The 27214-nt window shown below is 32.7% G+C and overlaps 1 protein-coding gene across 3 annotated transcripts in view; it reads left to right on the top strand.

Moving 5' to 3' along the window:
* Positions 1-27214, top strand: part of SRBD1 (S1 RNA binding domain 1) — a 274697-nt gene that overhangs the window by 63321 nt on the left and 184162 nt on the right. For all 3 annotated transcript variants that reach the window (XM_023494981.2, XM_023494984.2, XM_023494982.2), the window contains 4 exons: positions 2662-2769; positions 5051-5208; positions 14298-14388; positions 16234-16341. In XM_023494981.2, the coding sequence (XP_023350749.1) occupies positions 2662-2769; positions 5051-5208; positions 14298-14388; positions 16234-16341 (465 nt within the window). The remainder of the gene's footprint in view (positions 1-2661; positions 2770-5050; positions 5209-14297; positions 14389-16233; positions 16342-27214) is intronic.

The following is a 27214-nucleotide window of genomic DNA, read 5'->3' as shown; positions in this document are numbered from 1 at the left end:
TCCTTGATCTGTTTTTTTCAAGGATCCTCCCACCCAAGGTAGTTGGGGTTAGGTGGCTTGCCCAGGGTGTTCCATCCATTGCATCACATAGCTGCCCCTCAGGTTATTTTTTTTTTTTAATGCCAACGCTTCTTTATTTTTTTCCTGATTTTCAATATATTAACTTTGGATATTTTGTATTTTACCTTTTTTTTTTTTATCCCTAGTGTTTACTATTAAAAAAAAAAAAAAACTCTAGTTGTTGCTTATTAGCTTTGAAATAAAAGATAAAATCTTTTCTTTGGAATTCAAAGCCTTTCACAATCTGGCACCCTCCAACCTTTTAGATTTTCTTATACTTTTCTTCTCCTCCTGTTACTCTGGGATTCAGTGATGCCCGTTTCCTTATTGTTTTTTGAATAAGATTCATCATTTTGAGATTGGATCTTTTCAATAAATGTCCCTGTGCCTAATACATTCTACATCTTCATCTCTTCCTTTGGCCTTCTCTGTGAAGCCTTTCCTTTCCCAAAACGTGTCACACCTCTTATTTTTCTCTACTTAATTGACCAGGTATATTATTTTTATATAGTTGTTTTCCTATTGTCTTATTAGACTGTGATCTTGAGAGGCTTTTACCTTTTTCTGAGCTCTTGCACATGTGCTTGGCACAAGTCTGTGGCACCTAGCAGTTGCTTAAATGCTTTTTCTATAACCAGCATATAGTGATAGATTAAAATATGTTTGTTGATTTGATTTACCTCTTTGTTCCAAGATGTTTTCTTTACAAATTTTTCCCCTCTAAAGAGCTCTAATTTAGGGCTTTTTTGTTTTATTCTGTTTTGTTTGCTTAATTTCTTCTAGACTTCTTTTTCTGTCACACCATTTTTTAAAAAAAACATTTGTTCATATTGTAGAGTGTTTTTCTTGTTCTGAGTTAATGTCTCTCAAGTTTTTCTTAAACCCTGATATTTTTTCATTGTGATAAGCTTTTGTTTTTGTTTAGTCATCTTTACAACTTTACTTCTTACATTATGACTTGTAGTAATGCTAGATTCCATCTCCTCTGGGTCTTGTAGATAGATTGTGTAGATCCTATTAGGTCCTCTCTTTGTCTTCTGGATATCACTGCAACCATTCTGGGTAGGATAACAATTATTAGCCCCTACTTTTTTCTTTTATTAGTGGCTTTCCTTTTGATTTCCTTTTGTTTTACTCTGTGCTTGGATCTACACATTTCAGTCTTGTTCTCCTTGTATTTTTCTCCTTGTCTTCTTCCTATTGAGAGTTATTTATTTTGTTTTTACTTTAGTCCTGACAGTCCCTATTCACATGTTGGAGATTGTATTGGTCTTCTTGCAAGCTTTCTAAGGTGGGCCTTCCAAGTTTTGAGTTAACCCTGACTCTTATGTTTTTCATTTCTGTGAGAAGTAAAAATGTTGATCTTGTCTCCTTGAGCAATGACATATGGAGGCAGGCACTATTTTCCATTTCTTTTCTCAGAGGCTTGGGTCAGCTTCTTAATTTAGCTCCTAATTAGTGGATCTCTTGCTAGCTTGCATTTTTTTTTTTTTAAACATACAAAACTTTTTATTTTCAAAATACATGCAAAGATAATTTTCAGCATTTACCCTTGGAAAACCTTGTGTTTCAAATTTTTTTTCTTTCTCCTCCTTCCACCTCCTTCCCTAGATGGCAAGTATTCTACTATATGTTAAAACATGTGCAATTCCTCTATACCTGTTTCTCCAGTTACTATAATAAAAAGGTCCTTCAATCTTTTCCTGTCCAAGGGTCAAACCCCCACAATGTTTGTGAGGTTTCTAAGGCTGAGGCTATGTCCCAATCCCAGCTGTCCCTAGAACTTGTTATTTTTTTAAGTCCATGGAGTTGGCCTGAAGGTGTTTGCACTTAACTTTGTGGAACTTCTGCTGCTGGATATCACTTCTTCCATGTAGTCTTCTTGGGTTTTCTTAAGAGAACAATTGCTTTACTTTAACTTTTATTTATTTCTGCTGGTTCTACTTTTTCTCTGAGGCAATATTCTTTCTTTTTTCTGTGGAGCAAATTTGGAGAGCTGAAATTTTTCTGAACTACTCTGCCATCTTCCTAGGTATTATTAATATAAATGAGTTAAATTTTTAAAAGGCTTTTCCTACTTTTCTTGATATATTATTTTTTTCTTTTATATGTTTTCTTAAATTAGTTTCTTCACTATTGAAACATGTCTGCCTCATGGTGAAAAAATTTTATATACACGCATACACATACATCTTTTTTTTTTTTTTTTTTGGTATCCTTTTGCTAGAGTATCTTTAATTTCATATCATTATTCATTAGGATATTGGTTTTAAGTTCTCACACTGTGCTTACTCCCCGATTGAGTTATTAAGACTGTATTCCTTTTGTAAAATGAGTTTGGGAAAGGGCTTTCTCCTCTAAAATATTGAGAGTAATATATGGCATAAGTATTAATTGTTCTTTAAATATTTACTAATATTTATCAGTAAGTGTTTACTAATTTTCCTTTCCCACTTCCCTTCATAGTTATTTTATGGCTTGCTTACTTTTATGGCTTCCTTTCTGAAAGTGGACTTTTTTTTTTATTGTTCCCCTTTTCCTTATCATTGCATATTTTTGCTTATGTTGTATGATTTCAACACTTGTTTTTCTTTTTTGCAGGTGGAGACCTTTAAGATTTGCCAGGCCAGAATTAATGAAGATCTTACATGATTCAGTAGAGGATGCTTACAAACGTCTCATTTATCCTCTTCTTTGTAGAGAATACAGGTACATAGCACATATGCTTTCTTCTTCCTCTTTCTCTGTCTCTCTCATTCTCTTTGTCTCTTTCTCTTTGTTTCATTCTCTCACAGACATACACATATAGAGAACTTGTTTTTTAGAATTTACCCAATAATTATTTAATATAAGAAACTGACATATAACCATCAACATCTTGATATGAATCCTCACTGCTCTGTTTTGGAGCTCCTAAAAATAGATCATAAAATAACTCTTGCTAGGTGAGTTGCACTTCTGTTGGCAATATGTGATCTTTTGATATATTGCATTTCTAATTCTTTGGTACCAGTCTATTACTGTGCTGGTAATGATAATAAAAGCCGGAAGATTAAACAGATGAGTTTTTAGCGAGTGAGAGATGAGAGAAAAGCCAAGGTGTCCTTATTATAACATCTTATTAGCTAATTCTTACTACTCTTTTCTCTTTTTAACTTTGGTAATTCATTTTTACATTCAAACATTATTTTTGCTATACATTAATATTTGGACAAGGATTACTTTGGTTTTTAAGGATTCAGTTGAATCTTCATTATTCCCATAATGGCTAACAGTCAGTGTTGTTTCATCAATGCATTTGGATGTCTACCTCAGAAGACTCTGGGGCTGGGAGTTTGGAAGAAAGTTGTCAAATAGAATACTTCAGTATATATGTGTAACTTCTTGCTGAACCCCATATGCCTCTTTATTTTCACATTTTCTTAACTCTTAATCTAAAACTTTTTAGTTTTCAAAAGAATAATTTCCATCTCATGTATACTTATTGTGTACCTAATTTATATTTTAATATATTTAACATCTACTGGTCATCCTGCCATCTGGGGGAGGGGGTAGGGGGTAAGAGGTGAAAAATTGGAACAAGAGGTTTGGCAATTGTTAATGTTGTAAAGTTACTCATACATATAACCTGTAAATAAAAAGCTATTAAATAAAAAAAAAAATAATAATAAAGTAGCTAATCCCACCAAAAAAAAAAAAGAATAATTTCCATCTTTTTCTTTTAAGTCATTCAGCAGAATTTTTCTAAGACTGTATTGGGACTTTATATTCCTCCTGATTAAGAAAAGGAAAGAAATTTCAATTATGCACAGGTTGTATAAGTACATATCTTCCATGTTTATCTTAAACCTTTAGTGAATTTGTTCAGCTCTAAACCATCCTCTTTTCTCAAGTCCCTTGCATCTTATCTGTTTTCTGTCTTACTTTTTGAAGCCCTAGCTTTCAGTTATTCCCACCTTCTGTTGTTTCAGTCTTGTGGTAATCAGTAGCTGTGGTTTCAAGTCTCATCTCATTTTTCAAAGGTGGATGGATAATGGAAAAAAAAAATGAATGAAAATTTGATAAATTGCTTGAATGAACAATTTGGAAAGATCATTATGTGTCTTCAGTATTATTTTACTGTTTATTTCCTTTTGCATTTTGTTTTTATATCACAGCAGTGCATTTCTATTTCTTAATATATTATGTGTTGTGCACCCGTTGTCCCCTTTCCCTTTCATTGTTTCCCCATCACATAGTGACTTTGTGTGAAGACGAATTGTGAGGAGAAAATATAGGGGGGAAAAGTTTATAGGTAGAGAGAGAGTTCTCTGAAATTTTTCATGAAATTTCATGCAAGTGCATTGATGAACAAAAATTTTTTGATTGTACATTTTTTTCAGGGCTGCTAGCTGGTGTAATGGATAGGGTGCTGAACTTGGAGTCAGCATGACCTGAGTTAAAATCTGATCTCAGATGTTTATTGGCTGGGTGACCCTGAGTAAGTCACTTAATCCTGTTGCCTCAGTTTCCTTATCTGGAAAATGAACTGGAGAAAGAAATGATCAACGACTTCAGTACTTTTGCTAAGAAAACACCAGTGTCAGACATGATTGAAAAGACTGAACAACAACATAATTTTAACAATATTTGGAGCTTTTGCTGAGAAATTTTTTGTGAATACAAATCTGTTTCTGGATCATGTTGCTTAGAATAATGAGAGATTTTGTGGCTTGCCTTGGGTCATTCAGCCAATATGAATCATAGATAGGACTTGAATTCTGCTTGTAGTGTGATCTTTTCCCCTCCTAGGCTAGCTTTCTTCTCAATAACAAAAAGATACTTGAAACAATTCTTTGGTTTGGTATTTCTCTCAATAAATCTATTTGTTCCAATAAAAGCTCTGGAAAAATAATTGGGTAAATCCATTTTTAATTTTTTTTTCTAGGATTGTTAATTAGAAAAAAAAACTAACAATTTTTTTTTTTTTGATGGGAATGTGCCTTCTAAGATCAAAACTCACATCAGATGCAGAGAAGGAATCAATAATGATGTTTGGAAGAAACCTCAGACAACTGCTTCTAACAAGCCCTGTTCCAGGACGAACCTTGATGGGAGTAGATCCTGGTTACAAGCATGGTTGCAAGTTAGCTATTATTTCTCCCACCAGTGAGTACTTCTCTTAATATTTCCTGTGAATATCTAATATAGCTTATAATAATTGTATTTTAGCTGAGAGTTTTTAAAAGGTTATAAATACCAACTTTATTTTTTCTCAAAGCTTCTAAAACTCTTAGGGGATAAGATCTTAGTTGTTTTTAGTATTCCTTATACTGGTTAATTTAATTTTTCTTTTCTTCTGACTTTATTTCTCCCTTTACCTTAGAATATTGAGCATTCACTGGTCATTTGAATTTTTTACAATATTAAAAGTTGCTATACTTTGGCAGGATTTTGCTATATGTATTTGTTGTTGCATGGTGATAAGTAAAGGATTGGAGTTTAATCATGGCTTGTGATTGGGTTTCTTATAGCTTAAGTTAAATAAAATTTTTTCGAAGGATTGATAAGAATGTAAAACATTTATTTCCCATGACAGGCATGGTGAGTTAAAACTCATACCCGTTAGCTAAGATACTGCTTTTGGACTTAGGATGAGCTCTTAAATTCTTACAGTGGTATGTGAATTACTTGGGACAAACAATCATTTTCAAATAGCTTAATATTTTTTGATAACAATGTTTGTAACAAGTTTGTATACTGTCACTCGGCTGATTAATAATGTCTGATTTTGGCCAGATGAAATCAGATTGAGCTGGTATATTTAGATTTGTCTGATATATAGCAATGGAATCAGAAGCCTGAGAACATTTTTATGGTTAAGGTTAAGGTTGGGTTAGTGTTAGGATTAGGATTAGAGTTAGGTTTTGTAGGATTGGGGTTAGCTTTTGTTTTTTTTATGTTGTTAATTATTCTTTTTTTAAAGATGGATATTCTTCAAGGAAATTTATGAGAGTTATGACTCTTAAAGAATACTTTTATTTTGTTAGAGATATTTATGACATTGCTGATACAGAAAGTGTTTCAAGAATTTTTGAAATTCATTATGGTATATGATTAGTTCAGCTGAAAAGAAAATGTACTCCCAAACAAACAAACCAAAAAAAAAACCCAACAGATCTTTTTTTTTTTTAAAGAACTGACAGATTTTTGCTGCTGAATCCAAAGAAAGCAACAGTACTCTTTCAAAGAGAAATTGATATTTATGCTTCTGCAGTATGGCATAGACTTTTTGAAATTAGAAGAACCAGTTAAAAATGACCTGATAACCATTGTTTTGAAGAAAAAATGCTTCGTTCTGTGCAAGAAGAGGTGGAAAGTTTTTCTGTAGAGTTGAAAAAAAGATTATTTTTACTGAAGAAATTTATTTTTTCATTCAAAGTTATACCAAAACTGTAGTCAAAAGTCCAAATGGATCTGTAGATTACCTATCTTGCCAAAATGTATTGAGAAATTTTTTTAACTTCCAGTGGGCCTGGAAATCCTTTCCTCATTGAGGGAATGATGAACTCTGCTAAATATATTGATATATGTAGAAACTGCATTGTTCTAGAATTATAGCCTTATGTTGATTGAATACTATGGCAGTGTATGCCACATAAGTCATGAAATATTTAAGAAATGTATTCAAATGATGAAAACAAACATACTTTCAATTGCATAAGAAATTACTGGGTTGAAAGACTAGGATATATACACTAAAAAACTAGAATATTATCAAAGATTTAGGGAAATGAACTGTACATCAAAAATATGCTTTTTATCTATTCTCATGAAATATGGTTTCATGATGAAGAATCAAAGAATGTGCATCAAAATCTTTTGAACTCAATGATAAATTCTTTAAAATAGAAGTGATTGAAGCAAAATATATGTTAAAAGTTTCTTTTAAAGATGTAAAATATTCTTATGTTCACATTAATAAATTTACTTCATCCTAAGTAATTATTACATCACTAGAAATTTAGTGATTTTGGTTTTTCCACAATATAGGTATATAAAAATTAAAAACTGTAACTGTTAAACCCCCTTTTAGAAAGTATTTATGAAACTTAATTGATATATTTCTTTAGAAATAATTTTCTTCCCCCTTTTAAAAATTAATTTTCCAACAAAGATAGCTACATTTGTCAATGAAAAAATATAATGAACTCTTAACATGAAGGTGTTTATAAAAAAAGCCATTCTTCCTTCATAATTTTTGTGAACTGGAGGTATAACAATCTTATTTAATTTGTATTTATGCTTTTTGATTGCTTATCGCTCTAAGAAGTTTTATATGGTTGCTTTTAAGTCCTTAAATCCCAAGTGGTGTTAAAGATCTCAGTTAAGAAATCTACCTGCAAAATTGCTAAAAGGAAAATATACTCATTCTTGAGTTAGAAAATATAGTATAGTCAACTATTTTCTTTTTGATGTACATATTACTTAGTGGATCTGCTTAAAAACAAAACAAAGCAAAAAACCCAAAACTAAATGAGGACAGTGTTTAAAATAGTGTAGTACTTATTAACTTGTACTTCATGGTTTACAAAATGTTTTCTTTACAGCTGTTATAACCTTTATAGGTATCATCAGCTTTAGGAGGCGTTTGCTATAGGTGAAGGAGCTGACTAAACTCTGCCACTTATGGTAGTTAAATATAAGGCTTAACCCCTCTAGTCCTCAGTTTCCTCATCTATAAAATGAGGAGATATCAGTAGTTACTAAGCTTTACTTAAGGTTACCTTGATGATGTGTTATGGGCTGAAACTCAAGTTGATGCACTGAGGTCCCAAGCACATGAGGCTAAATAGCAATTGGACGATACTCTACTAATATATGCTTGGAGAAAGAATGGCCCCACCCACTCTCTGTGCAAGTTTTGATGTGTTGTGTAGGAAATGACATAGAAACTATTTTGGTGGGTGGAGAGAGAGAGGAAGAGAGACTACTGATTGTGTTCTTGTCTCAACTGCTCTCACTTTCTATCGCCATCCCCCCTTCACCTCCCAAAGAATAAAGATTGAGGATTTTCCCTTAACCTGAATTCCTGACTCCCGCTGATTTTAAGCAGGGCAGATTTTAATAAACAGTATCCTTACAATCTTCCAACTTACTAAAAAGTACAAAAACCAAAATTCCATTATATATTTTAATTGTTAAAAAAAATATATTAATTCAATATGATATCAGTTTAAAGTCTTTCTCCTGTAACAAGCTATCTCCCATGAGTGTCCCAAGTCTTTTTTTATAGATGTGTGAACAATAAATGAAAAAATAATGGAAAATTAATCAGTTATTCACAGCAGACAACAGAAACTTCCACATAGTAGTTTTAAATTGATTTTAATCATTTGCAAAATTTGCAAAAGTTGGCTTTTCTGAGCAAAAGACGAAAATCATCAGCAATCATTGATTATTATATTTTAGGCACTATGTTAAATGGGGGCTATAGGGTTAAAAATGGAACATTTTCTATTCTTGAGGAATTTACATTTTAGTTGGGGGTAAATAGACATGAATATATCTAATACACAAAACAGATGCAATGTAATCAAATTTTTAGGAGCAGCAAGGTTGTGCAGTGGATAAAGTGCTGGGTCTGCAGTCAGAAAACTCATCTTTTTGAATTCAAACCTCTCAACATACTTCATTTGTGTGATCTTCAGCAAGTCATTTAATTCTGCTTCAGTTCCTCATCTATAAAATGAGCTGGAGAAGGAAGTGGCAAACCACTCTAGTATCTTTGCAAGACAACCTCAAGGAAAGGTGACAGAGAGTGGGATGTGATTGAAATATAACAACAAATTAGGGATTCAACAAAATTAGAAGTTGATTTATTTTGAGTTGAGTCTTGAAGGAATTTAGGTATTGTAGAAGATAAGGGTGAATAGGAAGTGAACATTTCTGGCATGGGGAAAGATAATGCATAAATATGTAGATTTGAAATGGACTGTAGAAAATAAGGCCAATTTAGGCCATAAAGTGCATGAAGGATTATCATATGTAATTGTCTGCAAAGGCAAGGAGTGGACAGGTTTTGAAGAGCTTCAAATTCCAAATAGAGAATTTATATTTGATCCTAAATGTCATGGGGATCTATTGCTGCATATTGGGAAGAGGAATGACATGATCAGACCTGGTTTTTAAGGATAATCATTTTGGCAGTTCTGTGGAAGATGGATTGGAATAATAACATGCCTGAAGCATAGGGCCTACTTATTGCAAAAATCCAGTTCAGAAATGATTAGGACTCAGAATAAGATAGTTGTGTAAATTTAGAGGAGAGGACAGTTGCAGAGATGTTGTGGAAGTATGAATAGTAAGATTTGACAGCATATTAAATATATAAATTATATAATTATGTAATATATGTTATAAATATTATATATATATAAATTATATAATATGTCATAAACACCATATATATATAGAGAGAGAGAGAGTGAAAAATTAAGCATGAAAACAAGGTTGTGAATCTGGGTGACTAGAAGCCAGTAGATTGATACTGACTTCAACCACTATCAGTCAGCTGGAAAGCTCTGGTGGTTCAGTGATAGATCTGCAGGTTCCTCTCTGGTCTCGAATTTTTGTTCTGGTTATTCCTCTTTAGATTTTAGAGTCTGCTTGATGCTGATACTGTGACCCTGCTGCTCTCCTGATGTCAGAGCCTTATACTTGCTGCTTCCTTTTAACTTTGTTCCTTGCTCAGTAACAACCCATGATGGCTCCTCACCCTTGAAAGTCATGATACAGATCTCTTCCTTAATCTGTCTTGCATCTGGATACAGAATTATAGAGCTTATGGTTAGCACTTACTCTGCATCCTACAGAAGGTAGCTCCTACTGTTGTTGATGGTCTGATAAGTTGGTTTTTTTTGATTGGCTTTTTTCCCCCTGGTTCTAAGTCATCCTTTCATTTGTTTGCTTGAGTGTTGTTTTGCTTTTCCTTGTTTTTTCCTAGTCCCCACAGACCTCTATTCCTCTGCTGATCTGCTGCTTTACTTTAGAATAGTGATATATGGTGATTCTTTCCTTGGATTTCTTGATGAAGATTTTGTTGCTTCATTTTCTAGATCTTTTGTCTGTGCCTCCAAATACCTGCTATATTCAAAGCATTGTGCTAGGCCCTGTGGGGAGACACAAAGACAAAAAAAAAAATAGACCCTGCTCTCAAGGAACTTTCAATTTTTAGGAGGAATACATCATGCCATATATATAATTAGATACAAATTTATTTTAAGGAGGCAAAAGCATAAGCAATTGAGATCTGTAAAAGCATAATGAAGGAGTTGACAGCTGAAAGAATTATGGAAAGAGATTGGCAAATAAGTTGTAGGTAAATGAACAGTGCATTAAAGGGAATAATATGAAATAAGACTGGAAAATTAGGTGGGAATCCAATTATGGAGAGCTTAGCTGAAGATTTGCATTGTGTTTTTGTTTTTGTTTTTGTTTTTTTAAGACCATAGCGAGCCGCTGAAGTGAATGGGGTTGTGACAAATAGATCTATATTTAAAAAATATTAAGTTAGTAGCTATGTGGAAGTTGACCTGGAGAGTGCAGGGAGTGGTGACAAGGAGATCAAGTCTAAGGTTGTTACAGTAGGCTAGATGAGATGTGATGAGAGTCTGAAGCTAGAATAGAGATTAGATAGTGGGTGGGTGAAGAGAAGGAGACTCATGACAAAGATATGGTAAAGGTAGAATTGAAAGGAATTGACAGTAAGAAGAAAGAATTGTCAGGGATAATGAGTTATTAATCTATTTTACTTAAAAAATGGTTGTATCCTTAGAAACTGAAAAATGCAAATGCAAGGTGTGTTTTTTGGGGAAAGACAATGAATTGTTTTGGATATGTTGATTAATGATACAAATCCTTGAGATGCTGATGACTAGGAGAAAACTGATTTTTACAAGACTGGAGTTAAAGGGAAGTGTTCAGATTGGATAATTAGGCTTATCTGTTTAGAGATATTAATTCAATCTAGGATAGCTAATGAGATCCCAAGTTAGAATCTGTAGAGAAAAAGAGAGGAGATAGTCTTGGACAGAACATTTGGAGATACTTATTCTTGGTGGTAGAAGGGTAATGGTGCCACAGAGTGTCTTGAGAAGCAGAGATCAGAGAATGTCATAGAAGCAAAGAGTGTAGTCAACATTGTTACTATGTTCAGAGAGATTAAATAGAATGAGGACTAAGAAAATATTATTAATTCAGCCCTTAAGAGATTGTTGGTTGCCTTTAGAGATTAGTTTCATTTAAATAGTCTAGTTGAAAGCCATAAATGGGAAGTGTAGAATGGTTTTCAAAGGGGTGGGGGAAAAGATATGAACTACAGTTCTGAGCAGCAAAGAAGACTCGGTGGATAAGGAAAAATTGAATGTGATGATGGACCTGGAATTGAGGGGATAGTTCATGGTAGAAAAAGAAGAGGACTAATTTAAGAGCACAAGTTAAAGAGTTAGTAAGTAGATCTACCTCATTATGGATTCAAGAGCCAAGGATGAAAGAATTGGAGATGATGTTGAAGAGATTTGAGATATAGAGGAGAGAGGTGGGAATTTGTGATAGATGACCTTGGGTTTTTTTTCCACTTAAAGGGAGAGCTAAATATTTTTATTTTGCCATCACTAATAATCTTTTTTTTTATCCTTTATAAAACTTTGCATATTTTCTTGGTTGCCATGTCTTTCCATTTGAAAAGGAAATCAAATGCTTACTGGCCAAGTTGACTTTTAAGCTTTAATTTCCTTGTTCTGATTTTGCTATAAACAGATTACAGTTGCACAGGAAATGCTATTAATCTTTGAAACACACTAACTTCTTTGTTATCCATTTTCCCAGGTTGTGTGGGCCCATAGCTCTTTGAAATTGACCAAATTGAAGTTGTTTTTAATTACAATGTCTTCATTTTATCTTTTTTTTTTTTTTTAAATTTGGTATTGATTTTGATCTTTGTTCTAACAAGTTGATGGTCTGTATATAGACATAATTCAGAAGTGACTTATACATTAGTAAATAGTTGTTTTTTGTTTAAGTTTTTTTTTTTTTTTTCTTTATGTCTTAGTGCTTAGCACAGTGCTTGGCACATAGGAAGCATTTAAAAGATGCTTCTTGACTTGAATTCATGTATAAGAGAGTAGTTCTGTAGCCTGGGTTTTCTTATGTAGCCTTTCAGAACCTTAATTTCCTCTTCTCTGGAATGAGGATAATAATTGATGTCACCTTTCTTAATCGTTATTGTCTAGATCAGGGCTTCCTAAACTTTTTCTACTTGTGACTCCTTTTTTGCCTGAGAATATAAAGGTATATAAAACTGACATACGAATCAAATATTTATTGATAATCATAATTTCACTACTCTCACATTCAGTTACAAAATCCCATGTGGGATCACGACTCATAGTTTAAGAGGCTCTTATGTAGATCAAATGAAATAATAAGTGTACTGCAAACATTAAAGAATCATGTAAATTTTTATATGATGCTATTGTTATGTTTCAGTTACCACCTCCTAACATGTTCTTGAAGACGATTTGTATGATGTATATAGCATGAGGCTTCAGTGTCATTCACAAGTCTTGAGTTTCTTTTGTTACTCCTGAGTCACATTTTTCATTTTTTTTTTTTTGCATTCCTCCCTTATGCCCAACTTAATGAGTTAAAACTGAATAAACTCCCTGCATATTAAAGTATATATTTACTTAATTTGTAGAATATTATGCATTTTATTTCATTCTTCAAATAATTTATCTTCTCATCTTTTGCTACTATATGAGTGCAAAAAAACTGAAGTTTTTTTCAGAAGGTCTTTTTTGTTTGTTCATCTTGAGCACTATAATTCTAAATGATCAGAAAGTATAAAGTAATGTTTTTTATTATCTTTGGGTGCAAGATAAAACCAAGTCTAAGAATATCTTTAATTATATTTCCAAGGAGAAACAGTGCGTAAATACTACCTTTAACTGGAATTTTCTATTTTGTTATTTGTAGTAAAAATTGCCTACTCTGTCCCCTCAGTAATAAATTGTTTATCATTGCATAAGGATTTTATGTTTAGAAGACCCAAAGTTAATTTGAAACTATGGCCAGAAGGTAATAAAACTGTGCATACCCTTTGGCCCAGAAATATTGCTGGTAGGTATATATCCCAGGAAAATTAGCCTATACTTAAACAGATTTTTAACAACTTTTTTTTTTTTTTTTGGTGGAAAAGAATGCGGGGATGCCCATCAAATGGGGAAAGGCTAAAATGAGTTGTGACACATGATTATGATGAGATACTATTGTGATATAAGAAGTAACAAGCAGGATGCTTACAAAATAATCTGGGAAGACTTACATGAACTGGTGCAAAGTAAAATGGATAGAACTAGGAAAATATTGTACATAGGCTTAGTGATGTTTTACAATAATCATATGAATGACTTAGGTACAGTGATCCAAAACAATCTAAAGGACTAATGATTGAAAAATGCTGTCCATTTCCATAGAAAGAACTGATGGGAGTCTGAATGACAATTGAAGGATACTTTTTTTTTTTATCTGCCTTTTCTTTTGCCACATGACTAAAATGAAAATATTCAACATGATTGCATATGTTTTATCTATATCAAATTGCTTGCCTTTTCAAGGAAGGAAAATAAGAAGGGAAAGAATATGTAACTCAATTTAAAAGAATATTGAAATGTTTTGTTTACATGTAATTAAGGGGGAAAAAAGCAAATCTCAAAAAAACCCTTATAGTTAAATCAATATACATACAATATACATGTATAGTTTAAAAACATTGATTCTTAGCACTCTCTGCCTTTTTTTCTGCCATTTCTTCCCCGAAGAAGCAGAAGATAATTGCCTAAGACTTCAGAATATTTTAAATGTTTCTTAGTTTCTTAAGTTTTCATGGCCAAGTAATTTATTACCAAATAGCTAGAACACCCATACATCTTTTTGTACTTAGTGGTTCTTGGAAAGAAGGAGGAAGATGCTATGTGATGTTGTCTTTGTGACCTATACAGTGGTAATACTCTAAAACTCACAGGGATATTCTGATTTAATGAATGTTATCCAAATTCTTTTTGAAAGGACAATTAAAATAATCCTCTTTCCTCCTAAAATTTGCCAAATTTTAAGTTTGGATCTAGTCAGATTGACAGTGTCTTTGATTTTTTTTTTAATTTTCAATAAATGACTTTCATTTTTATTTCTTGAAGGTCAGATACTTCATACTGGTGTCGTCTACTTGCATTCAGGAGAAGGATTCCGAGAAGCAGAAAAGATAAAAAGACTGTTGCTGAATTTCAAGTATGAAAACATAACTTTCTGGGTACTTCTATAGTGTATTCAACTATGAGGGCTTATAAAGCTGTGAATGTAAAGGAGAAAAGCCTTTATTTAAGTGGAAAGAGGGCATCACATAAAAAGCCACATCTCAAGAGAGAAGGAATTTGAAAACTCAAAGAAAATATTTTTGTTTACTAAAAAAGGAATAATATATCTAGTAACTTATTCATTTTATTCTTCTAATTAAGATTTTCTTAATACTTTTAAGGAAATAGATTCATTTTACCTATAGACAGGTCATAGGAGTTTCTTGAAAATATGAGTAATTATAAGTTCCTTGTTACGATTTTTAAATGTTTTGCTTCTTAAGAGGCATTCTTTTTTGAGAAAATATAGTAACAAGTATCATGTCAGGCTTATATTTCTTAGTGTTATGAGCACAAAGTATTAGCAAGAGAAATACTGTGTAAAATACTATATATCATCATGGACATCTAGAAAATGATGAATATAGGACAGAAACATTTACAATTACAGAATCTTTAGTTGACAAGAGAACTCATCTGGTCCATTCCTTTGTTATTAGGTGGGGACCATCTTAGACAGATGAAAAGTTTTACTAGTTGTATTAGGACCTTGATGGACAGTGAATATTTGAGATTAAGTTTGAATTCTTGACCGCATGACATTTTTAACTTTCTGTTTAAGGCCATGTGATGTCATGTGCTTTCAAATTCTAGTTTGGTAGCATTTTAGTGTCCATTTCTTTTAATACTGTCAAGTTTCCAAGTCAAAAGGAAAACTGATTATGTTGGAAACATGGGGCATGTGGATAAAAAGTAAAAGTCTCTTTTTGAAGACGACAACTGTGGAAATACATGGGAGCTGTTGGAATACATGGGATCCACCTGACAATGGCTGCTAGAGATCCAGCCCAAAATGGATCTCCTCTTGTGAGACGATGATACAAGGAGACTGAGAGGCAGTTGCTGTTCTCTGACCTCTCTCACTGAGAGGCCGTTGCATTGTCTGACCTCCCTTCTCTTCCCTCTGCCTCCAATTTATCTCATTCCCAGTCAGCAACATCTGTGTCAGTGAAGGCTGCCCTGCAACTCCTTCAGATGTTATGGTCCACAGCTGTGGAGGCTCTCGGAGAATTGACCTGTTCTTTAACAATTCCCTGTTTTTTGTTTTTTGCTGTTATCATCCTCCCCCTCCCCCCCCCAGCATGGTTTGCACACTGAGAAATGCAAGCAGCTCTATCACTTCTAGATGGTTGTAGCAGGTGTTGATCTTATCATGGAGGCAAACTTTCAAACGGAGAAAAGGACTATAGTCAGAACAGGCATTTAAGTCTCTCATCAGTCTTCTGGCTCAGCCTTTTGTTGTATTGGCCCATTTAAATATCCTGACTAAAAAAGTCTGACCGGGGCTCTTCTTCCTTTCCTTCCCTGCAAGTTACCAAAGGAATTCTGCAAAGATCCTTCTCATGAACAGTTCTGGTTCTTCTTGTAATTCTTATCCCACGTTCAGGTGCCATATGTTTGAATACAGGAGAATTGTTGGAATACACGGGAGCCACCTGACAGTGGCAACTGGAGATCAAACAGTTCCCCTGTATTCTAACAGACGATGATGGTGATGGTAATGGTGATTATCATCAACCTTTTTCAATTGAAGGAAAATTTTACTTGAACAATATCCCTCCCTTTTGACTAGTATGAGATAAAGCACAGGCTGTTAGGTTATGTTAAAAAACAGAGGTACCTATCAGAGTATCTGCTTTGGAATGCATTTTCTCATTGCTAATTGTGAAGATAAGACCTTTGCTACTTCTGTGAGACTTTTATTTTTTTACTTTTAAAGCTGCAGTACTATAGTGATTGGAAATGGGACTGCCTGCCGGGAAACAGAAGCTTACTTTGCAGATCTGATAATGAAGAAATACTTTGCACCACTGGATGTTGTTTACTGGTAAGGATGTTTTAGGATTTGTTTCAGAATATATTTTGGTAGTGGTTGTAACTTTTCTTCTGGCATCTTCTTTTTCGGACATTTTTGGTGTCTTTTTACTTGAAGAGATTAGTATTGCTCATAAGTGGCTGTTCTAAGTGACATAGTGAGGCCAAAGATGTTTCCCCTAATGCTGTGTAATAGCAGAGGTTTAGGAAAAGTATTTCATAGAATAATAGATGAAGTAGCAGAAAGTCAGGATTCATTGAACTTATAACAGAATGTAAAGCTGAAATTATCTGGCCCCACTGTAAATAGTAAGGGATTTGAGGAAATGCAGATTGTGATTGCTAGAACTATTTTTCTCTTAAGTTTTAACTTGTTGGTTTGGATGTACTTTATAAATTAAGATGAAAGCGGTACTTTAAAGAAGTTATTCTTGTTTGGTTTTTATTTGTCTTTTTTATCAGATTCGGTTTAAATCAAGTGTACAAAATCTTTAGACAGGATATGCATTGATAATTTATGTAACAGTATATATACATTGTGAATATGAAGTAGATATGATGAATAGATTTAAGGGATTATATTTCTTAGAGTGCCTGAAGAGCTACGAATAAAGTTTTGTGATATTGTATACAGGAAGTAGCAACAAAAAATATTCCAAAGAAAAAGAAAGCAAAATGACTGTCTGATGACATATTACAAATGGCTAAAAAAGAAGGAAAGTGAAAGGTTGTTCTCTGAAATGATCAATATAAAGAAAGAAATAAAAGAAAGCAACAGAATGGGAAAGGAATGGAACTCTTTAAGAAAATTAAGATCTATCAAAGAAATGTTTCATGTAAAAATGGGCATGATAAATGATAAAAATTATAGGAACTAAACAAGTAGAAGAGGTGGCAAAATATATAAGAAAAGTATACAAGAAATATTTTTCATTTTTATCTATTTATCTATCTATTTATTTTGCTGAGGCAATTGCGGCTTAGTGACTTGCCTAGGGTCACATAGCTAGGAAGTGTTAAGTGCCTTAGGCCAAATTTGAACTCAGGTCCTCCTGACTTTAGGGCTGGTTGCTTTATCTACTGTGCCATCTAGCTGCCCTAGGAAATATTTTTAACATCAGTGTTAACCACTGTTAACCATAACTGTGTAATTACTGATTTAGAACCATACAATCTGGAGAATGAAGTTGACTGGGAGTTAAGAAGCATTGCTAATAATAAATTAGCAGAGGTGATACTATTCCAGCTGAGCCATTTAAAACCCTAACAGGATACTGTTGAAGCACTGCATGCATTATGCCAGCAGATTTGGAAAACTTAACAGTAACCTCTGGATGGGAAAAGATAATCTTTTCTATATCCCAGTCTTAAAAAAAGAGCAATGCCAAGGACTGTTCAAATTACTGAGTAATTGTGCTTATTTTACATGCCAGCAAGGTTATACTTAATATTTTGCAGGCTAGACTTCACCAATACATGAACTGAGAATTACCAGAACAACCAGCTGTTTTTCAGAGGCAATGGAACTAGATACCATATCGTCAACATTCACTGGAATATGGAGAAAGCAAAGAAGTTCTACAAAAACATCTTATTCTGCTTTATTGATTACACTAAAGTCTGTGACTGTGGATCACAAACCAATTGTGGCAAGTCCTCAAAGAAATGGGAATACCAGATCATTTCATCTCCTGAGGAACGTGTATGTGGGCCAAGAAAAAACAGAACTTAGCATGGAATAGCTGATTGGTTTAAGATGGGAAAAGGAGTAAGACAGGGCTGTATATTGTCACTTTATTTAACTTATATGCAGATTACATCATGTGAAATGCCAGACTGGTGAATTGAAAGCTGAAATTAAGATTACTGGAGAAAATATCAGCAGTTTTAGATATGTAACTCTGTTGGTACTGTAACTCAGATATCACAACTGTGATGTCACAAAGTAAAGAAGAATTAAGAAGATTTTTGATGAGGGTGAAAGAGGAGAATGTAGAAACTGACTTGAAGTTTGACATCAAGAAACTAAGATGTTGGCAACTGGTCCTGTCACTTTCTGGCGAATAGAGGGAGAAGTAATGGAAGCAGTGTTAGAGTGTATATTCTTGGGCTCAAAGATCACCGTAGACAGTGAATGTAGCCTTAAAATTAAAAGCTGCTAGCTCCTTGGAAGGAAAGCTATGACAAATCTGGCCAGCATTCTAAAAAGCAGAGACATTTCCTTGCAAACAAAGGGCCATATAGTCAAAGATAGGGTTTTTCTAGTAGTAATGAACAAGTATGAGAATTGGATTATATGGAAACCTGAGCATCTCAGAATTAATGCTTTCAAATTGTGTTGCTGGAGAAGTATTTTGAGATTCCCTTGGACAACAAGGATATCAAATCAGTCAATATTTAAAGAAATTAATTCATAGCAGTGATTGGAAGATGAAATACTGAAGCTAAAGCTTAACTACTTAAGCAACATAATGAGAAAATAAGACTCATTGAAAAAGACCTTGATGTTGGGAAAGATTAAAGCCAAAAAGAGAAGATGATGGCAGATAATGAGATGGTTCTATAATGTCCTGGAAGCAATAAACATGAGATTGGACAGACTTTGAGAGATAGTGAAGGACAGAAGGACTTGGTGTGCTTTGGTCCATGGAATCTCAAAGAGTCAAATATAACAGAATGACTAAACAACATACACACATTACAGATGTCACCTGAAAAAATGTTCAATTTCTCCAGAATCCAAGGAAATTAAAATTAAAAGAATTCAATAATGAGACCTAGCAGATTGGGGGAAAATGACATTGATAAAGTGTTTGTAGAGTTGTAGAAAAAGTCTTTCATAGTAAAAAGAATACAAATTGATGCAATAGGGGGAAGGAGCAGTGTTTTGTCAGTGCACTGTAGGAATTATACAACTAATTAAACCTTGACTCAGTAATCTCATTGCTGAGAATGTGTACTAAGAAAATTATTTAAAAAAGGGAAGTTTCCTGTTCAGCAATTATGAATAACTAGAAATAATCTTAATGCACAAATGATGAACAAAGCTTTAAGGTATAAATTTAGTGGCAGGGCGGTACTATGCTGCAAATGTGAATTAAAATATGAAGATTGTAAAAAAATCAAAATAATAATTATTTTTGATAAGAAATTCAGATTATTGTGTTTGTTCAATGCATTTGAAAAACTTTCTATCCCTCTCTTATAGATATATATACTTTTTCATTTTACTTGTCAGAATTTCCCTTTTTTGGGAGTTTGGATAAATGGGGTCTTTTCTGATTTCTTTAAATATTTGCTTCTTAAATATTTGAGCCCCACTCAGAACCAGATCTGTACAGAGTATAATACAGTAAATTTTCCAAAATATCAAGAGTGAAAAAAATGCTAAATTATAATATTTTTGTATAAATTCAAATTTTATAGTAGACAAAATTTAAAATAGACAAAAATACAGAGTGAAAATAAGGAGATGAGGAACTTTTTCTTATGCTTTGGGTAACTCTAAATATTAGTTTGAATCATAATTTCAAATGAGGCAACAATAAAAATTCAAGACAAACAAGCAGGAAAACTACCTTATAGGGTACAGAGAATAGAGAATGAAAAATTTTTCTATTGTGCTTTTAACCATAATGTAGTTTTCCTTTTTAAAATAAATCTTAAACAATAAAAAAAATCTAAATTATTGATTAAATTATTGGCTCAAGTTGAAATGGTTATTTTGTAATTAAATTACTGCTTTGGGAACTTGCTTTTGGCAAATTAAGTTTGCTTTTATTATCAAAGTAGATAACTTTTATTCTTTTTCATTTCTTTTAATTTCATCAGTGTTGGTGTTCTTATCAATGTTGATACTACTTCTGATAGTCCAGATTTTAATACATCTCTGCCCTCTTTATTCTTTCGTGTCCTGCTCTACCTCACTTTGTTTGGCCATGTACACAAATGGTTATACCCTTGATCGTGACATCACCCACAAGTGTTCCATTTTTGGATCCAAAACGCCTCTCATTTACTTATTCATTCATTCATTCATTTATTTATTTAATAGCCTTTTATTTACAGGTTATATGTATGGGTAATTTTACAGCATTAACAATTGCCAAACCTCTTGTTCCAATTTTTCACCTCTTACCTCCCACCCCCTCCCCCAGATGGCAGGATGACCAGTAGATGTTAAATATATTAAAATATAAATTAGATACACAATAAGTATACATGACCAAACCGTTATTTTGCTGTACAAAAAGAATCAGACTCTGAAATATTGTACAATTAGCTTGTGAAGGAAATCAAAAATGCAGATGGGCATAAATATAGGGATTACACCTCTCATTTAGAAGGTGAATAGCATTCTTAATCATTAGTCCTCTGGAATCATGATTGATCATTTCTTTGAGCAGAATTCTTTATTCTTTTTATTTTTTTAATAGTATGTTATTTTTCCAACTACATTTAAAGATGGTTTTTAACTTTCATTTTGGTAAGATTTTTAGTTCCAAACTTTTTTTTTTTTTGTCTCTCCCTTATCTCTCTCCCTCTCTAATATGGCAAACAATCTGATATAGGTTATATATGTACATTTATTTTTAACATGTTTCCATGTGAGTACTATTGGGAAAGAAAAATTGGAAAGGGAAAAAAACAAGAAAGAAACAAAAACAAGACAAAACAAAAGGTGAAAATGTATGCTTTGATACACATTCAATCTCCATAGTTCGTTCTTCTAGTTGGTGATGGTCTAACGTAAATGGATATTTTCAGATCAGTGCAAAATAATAATTGTAACATGACTTTTGGTAAAGTACTTACTACTCTAGGTAGAGTAGTAATATTTAAAATTTTGGGGTTTTTTTATTTTATTTTTTTATTTTTGCTAAGATTCACAGAATCTGAGAATGTGAAGGAACTCAGAGGACATCTAGTTTACCTATGCCTTCCATTTATATCCATCAGTCAGTTAATATCTATTATGTGCTTATTATCTGCTGTGCTATTTGCTGAGCATTAAATTATAACACTGAAACAATCCTGCTTTCAAAGAATAAAGAGTTACTTCTTTAGAAGTAACATTACATTTGTACACATACAACCACACATATAAACACGCATGCGTACACGTGCATTAATTTAGTCACTGAAAATTTCACTATTAATTGGTAGAATCAGTGAAGGCCTCAAATAAAAGGTACCTCTTGGAATAGATTTTGAAGAAAATTATCGCAAAAGAGGCAGAGTAGAGAAGAAAGTTCATTCCAAAGTTGGAAGGTATTCTATACAAAGGTCTAGAGGCAGGAGATGGAATATTGTATGAGAAGAAGAGAAAAAAGATTATTTTGTTCAACCAAATAGAGAGATATTGACTGGTAGAATGAGGCATTGAAAGCTATTCAAAGTCAAACAGTTACTGAGTTTGTATTTGATCTAGAGGAAATAGGTAACTTTGTTCAGTTATTTTTCAGTTGTGTCCAACCTTTTGTGACCTCATTTGGTATTTTCTTGACAAAGATACTGGAGTGGTTTGCCTTTTTCATCTCCTGCTCATTTTATAAATGAATAAAATGAGAAATAAAGAATTAATTAATTTGCCCAGGGTCACACAGCTAGTAAATATCTGAGGCCAGAGTTGAACACTTTCCCCCTCTTTTTTTTTTTTTAAAGGTTAAGTGACTTGCCCAGGGTCCCACAGCTAGGACATGTTAAGTTCTGAAGTCACATTTGAACTCAGGACCTCCTAACTTTAGGGCCAATACTCTATCCACTACACTATCTAGGCTGCCTCAAGAGTTGAACTCTTGGTTGCAGGCCTAGCATTGTACCTATTCCACCAGTTAGCTGCCCTAAAAAATAGTTTCAGCCATGTGTGACTCTGTTACCCTATTTGGGGTTTTCTTGGAAAAGATGCTGTAGTGATTTGCTATTTTATTCTTTAGCTCATTTTACAGATAAAGTAACTGAAGCAAATAGGTTTAAATGACTTATCCAGAGTCACCTAGCTAGTAAATCTCTGAGGCTAGATTTTTACTCTGGAATATCAATTCTCCTGACTCCATTGTATCCTCTATCGTGTCACCTAGCTAACTCTGAAATCTGTTATTGGAATTTATTGAGTCAGAGAGTGTGTTCCATTATCTTTAATTCTGCCCTCTGCAGCAAAACTAAGCAAGTATATTTCTCCTCCCATATGATGGACATCCTGTCAGATACTTGATTACACCTTGTATACATTGACTCTCAATTTTTTTCAATTTGAATATAACATAAGACAGGTGGACTGAGAAGATGTTGTGTGATTATCTGCAATCATGGTTCTTTATTATTATTATTATTATACTTATTCTGTTCCTTTCCTTAATTTATATCGTGACCATCAAAGACAGACTTTAGTGACTAACATTTTTGAGATAAAACGTTTTTTCTGCTTGTAATTTGTTACAGTACCAGGGATGTTAAAAATGTATGTAATTGTTAATATCCCCCCCCTTTTTTTTTTAATTTTCTTCATTGTACTAAAATGACAGATGTGTTTTTTTTACTCTGATATTTAAATAAAACATTTCATTGATGTATGTGATTAGAAATGAGGCATCTGGAATATGTACTTTTTTGTGGTTTTAAAATTCTATCTGGACTCAATTTGACAGTTTGGGTTTTAAAATAAATACATTTTACTGCTCTGCTCTTACAGCTCATGTACTTTCATATACCTATGTCCAACTTAAAAAAATGCCAGGATTTTTTTTCCTTTTTTTTAAATTTTAAATTTTTTTTATTTTTAAAAAAAATGTTAACCTCTCTTGTGGATCTATGTTTATTGACTTAGATTAGGACTGGACTAAAGCCCAATGACGGCCATATCTGGTCTTTTGGTTTTTTGTTACAAATCTGCTTTTATTGCCAGGTCCAATAAAAATTCTTGATTGTTTTTGTTAGTTTTATTGTGAATTCATGCCAAAGATACGATGTATTATAACTAAAACAGATGTTCTGTTTAGACAAGTGTATTTGCTTCAACAGAACTTAAAATATAAATTAAACATCTTTGTTAGGCTTGAAAATGACAATTGATTAACTTTTATATTTCATGAGTGTTTTAGACTAAATGAAAAATCTTTAAAAAGTGTAAGAATAGCATTCTATTTTGATCAGTTCTTCCATTATTAATCATTTCAGTTTGAAGTGTATATGTACTCTGTTCTTTTGACTTTTCACTCATTCAAATTGGCCTCATTGACAAGCATGATTATGCACTTCATAGGTATATTCATCAAATTCACAATTGTTTTTTGTTGCAGAAAAATGCTTTTTTTTTTGTTGTTGTTGTTCTTTTTGGTTGATTGTCCATATTTTCCTTTTTTTTTTTTTTGGGGGGGGGGCTTTAAATAGTATGTATACCTTGCCCCTTGGGAAAAAATTCTTTCTGGCTTCTATGCTCAATTATGCAGAATCACCAATCTTTTATTATTCTGATTTTGGTTGTATTTAAAGCAAGATTCTAAAGATGTTGATAACTAATTGCTTTTGAGAAAGATCCCATTTTTAATTTGGGACAGCAAGATTTAAAACTCAAAAGTCAAACTTTGAAAATTATTGTTCTCTAGGAATCTAATTCATCATACTTTTTAGGTAGATATCTAGGGAGAATCAAACTAAACTTATTAATATCCTTTTTGATTCTAACGTGTGGCTAACTCTTTGCATTATGCCATACAGACTGTTAAGAAATGCCACTTTAAAGTATTCCCAGACCATACATTTCTAATGTTACACCAATCTTAATTCCCAATACTTTTCCACTTCATAGCATTTTTATTTTGAAGGGAGACTAACATTTGGGTTCATATTATGATAATTAGATTTCAAGAGGTCGGAGGATTAAAAATGTCTCGGGTCTAGTTGCAGAATAAAGTTTTGAACTACTTTTAAAACTTGCCTGCTTTGTGGGTAGAAGTGGTTTTATTTATTCACTACTCATGCAGCATTAATTTGTATTTCATCAGGTACCTACAGTGCTGTAATTCTAGATGTGACCTGGGGACTTGATTTACTTCAACTACGTTTTCTTTATTAATGTTCCATGAAAGAAGTACATGAAAGATAGCCAACATCAAAGCACCTTTTAAAGTAAAATGGTTGATAGGAATTCTCTGGTATTTAACACTGTCTGTCAAATGTTTCAGCTGGTTTGCATCCATTTACAAGCTATTGCTTGCTGCATTAAAAGAAATCTAAAGCAGTTGTTTCCAATCTTTTTGGAGGTAGAGGTGGGGGGTGAGTAGGGTGATGGCTGAAAGAAAATGTTAAATAGAATATTGGATACATAGTCCTTTTCAATGCACATTTCCCAAAGTTCTTTGTTTTTTTTCTTTTTAGAGGTCAAAGGAGAAATAATTTCCTAAACAAGGCATTTAGTTTTATTTTGTATGAGTCTTCAATAATTTTAGTTATCACATAATTGAAATGGGTAGTACAAGAAAATTAACTAAATCCCTATGTAAGAAATGAAGATATGAATAAAGGCAGTGCTAGTATTTTATTGAGAGATTATTTAACTAGTTTAACTGCCTAGACATTTAATCTTCCTTGAACTATGTAAGAAGACCTTTTAAATAATTCATATTACACTGGAGGTAGGGAAACAACAAAGAAAAAAAAAGAATGATTAATGATAGCTTGTTTTGTGTCGCTTTCTTTTGTTTGTTTTTTACTCAAAACAGCCATAGGAAGGGACTGGAGTTAAAATTCCTCATTGACAGGGAATTGTATCTTGGAGGACGTGCTTAAAAGTGTGACCTTTTTTCATGTAACAGTAACTTGTACTTCTTTGCTTTATAATACCCAAACAAATATGCTTGTCCTACCCCCAAGGGTTTTGCTTCCTAAGTTATACAATAAATAGATAATTTATTATTTCAAAGAACTTTTTATATTATTTCAAAATTGTTGATATGTGTACTACTCATCTTTCAAATAATGACCAATTTGTTTTCCTTTCTTTCTCTTTTTTTAAAAATCCACAAACTTGTTGATGTTCGCATTTAGATATCTAACTTTCATTTTTGAAATTTAATAGTAAATTGACTAAAGGAGGGAATAACATACCCATTCTTTTGGGTATACAGATTGTTTGGGTACACAGAGGGGAGTAGTTGAAGGGTAAGGTGACTTGGGGAAAAAAAAACACTTGAAAGGGGAATGTGGTAGTCAGAAGCAAAGCAGACTTTTGAGTAGGGATAAAATGAAAGGAAAGAGAGAAATATACATGGGAAAAATAGGCTGGAGGGGAAATATGTAGTAATCATAACCATGAATATAAATGGTGTGAATTTACCCATAAAATTGAAATAGATAGCAGAGCATTATAGTTTTAAAAATCATAATCCAACAATATATTGTTTACAAGAAACACACTTAAAGCAGAGAGAGAGAGACAGAGAGACAGACAGGGTAAAGGTAAAGGGGTGGAGAAGAATTTATGATGCTTTAGCTGAAGTAAAAAAAAAAAAAAGGATAGCAATGATGGTCGCAGACAAAGTAACAACAAAAATAGATCTAAGAGAACAAGGAAACCACATTTTTTCTAAAAGATATGTTAGATAATAAATTACTATTAATACTAAACATTTATGTATTAAATGACGAGCATCCAAATTTTAAAGCAGTTTAATGAGTTTTAAGAAGAAATAGACAATAAGTTATACTAGTGGAGAACCTCAACTTTCCCCTCTCAGAAGTAGACATATATAAGCAAAAAATAAGAAAGCAGTTTCAGAAATGAACACAATTTTAGTAAAGTTACATTTAATAAAAACTGCTGAGAAAATTAGAAAATTATGTGGCAGAAACTAGGTACAGACCACTGTATTTTTTTTTAAAAAAAAGCTATTATAACAGCTTTTTATTTTTCAAAATACATACAAAACTAGTTTTCAACATTCACCCCTACAAAATCTTGTCTTCCAATTTTTTTCCTTCCCTCCCCCACCCTCCCCTAAACAGCAAGATAGATCAATATCTTAGATCCTTATATCAGGATGATATAGACATAAAGGGTGATTCTGGAAACTGAGAAAAATTTGTAAGTATGTGAATCATTCCTCAGTTGATAAAGGATCAAAAGTTCATTTTTCAAAAGTATTCAAAGCTATCTAGAGTCATATGAAAAAAAATCACAGTTGAAAAAATACAAATTAAAACAGCTCTGAGGTAAGATTTCAAACCTATCTGATTGGTTAACAAGACAGAAGGAAAATGATAATTGTTGGAGATGATATGAAAAAATAGGGACATATGCCTACTATATGGTTTTTTTTTTTTAATAATAGCTTTTTATTTCAAAATACATACAAAGATATTTTTCAACATTCATTCTTGCAAAACCTTATGTTTCAGGTTTTTCTCTTCTCTCTCTTCCTCATATCAGGTAATCTAATGCAGATTAAATATGTAATTCTTTTAAACATATTTCCATATTTATCATGCACAAAAAAATTAGATCAAAAAAGGAAAAAAATGAGAAAGAAAAAAGGCAGCAAACAATAGCAAAAAGAGTGAAAATACTCTATTGTGATTACACATTCAGTCTCCTTAGTCTACTTTCTGGATGCAGATGGCTTGCTCCATCAAAAAGCTATTGGAATTGTCCTGAATCATTTCATATTGAAAAGAATTAAGTCCTTTTTAGTTGATCATCAGATAATCTTGGTATTGCTGTATACAATGTTCTCATGGTTCAACTCACTTCACTTAGCATCACTTCATGTAAGTCTCTTCAGGCCTTTCTGAAATCATCCTGCTAATCATTTCTTATAGAACTATAATATTCCATAACATTCATAAACCATAATTTATTTAGCCATTTTTGAACTGATGGGCATCCACTC

This window comes from Sarcophilus harrisii, chromosome 2 (genome assembly GCF_902635505.1).
Source record: "Sarcophilus harrisii chromosome 2, mSarHar1.11, whole genome shotgun sequence".
NCBI classification, from domain to species: Eukaryota; Metazoa; Chordata; class Mammalia; order Dasyuromorphia; family Dasyuridae; genus Sarcophilus; species Sarcophilus harrisii.
Note: the sequence above shows the minus strand (reverse complement) of the source record. Positions and strands in the feature narration are given on the sequence as shown.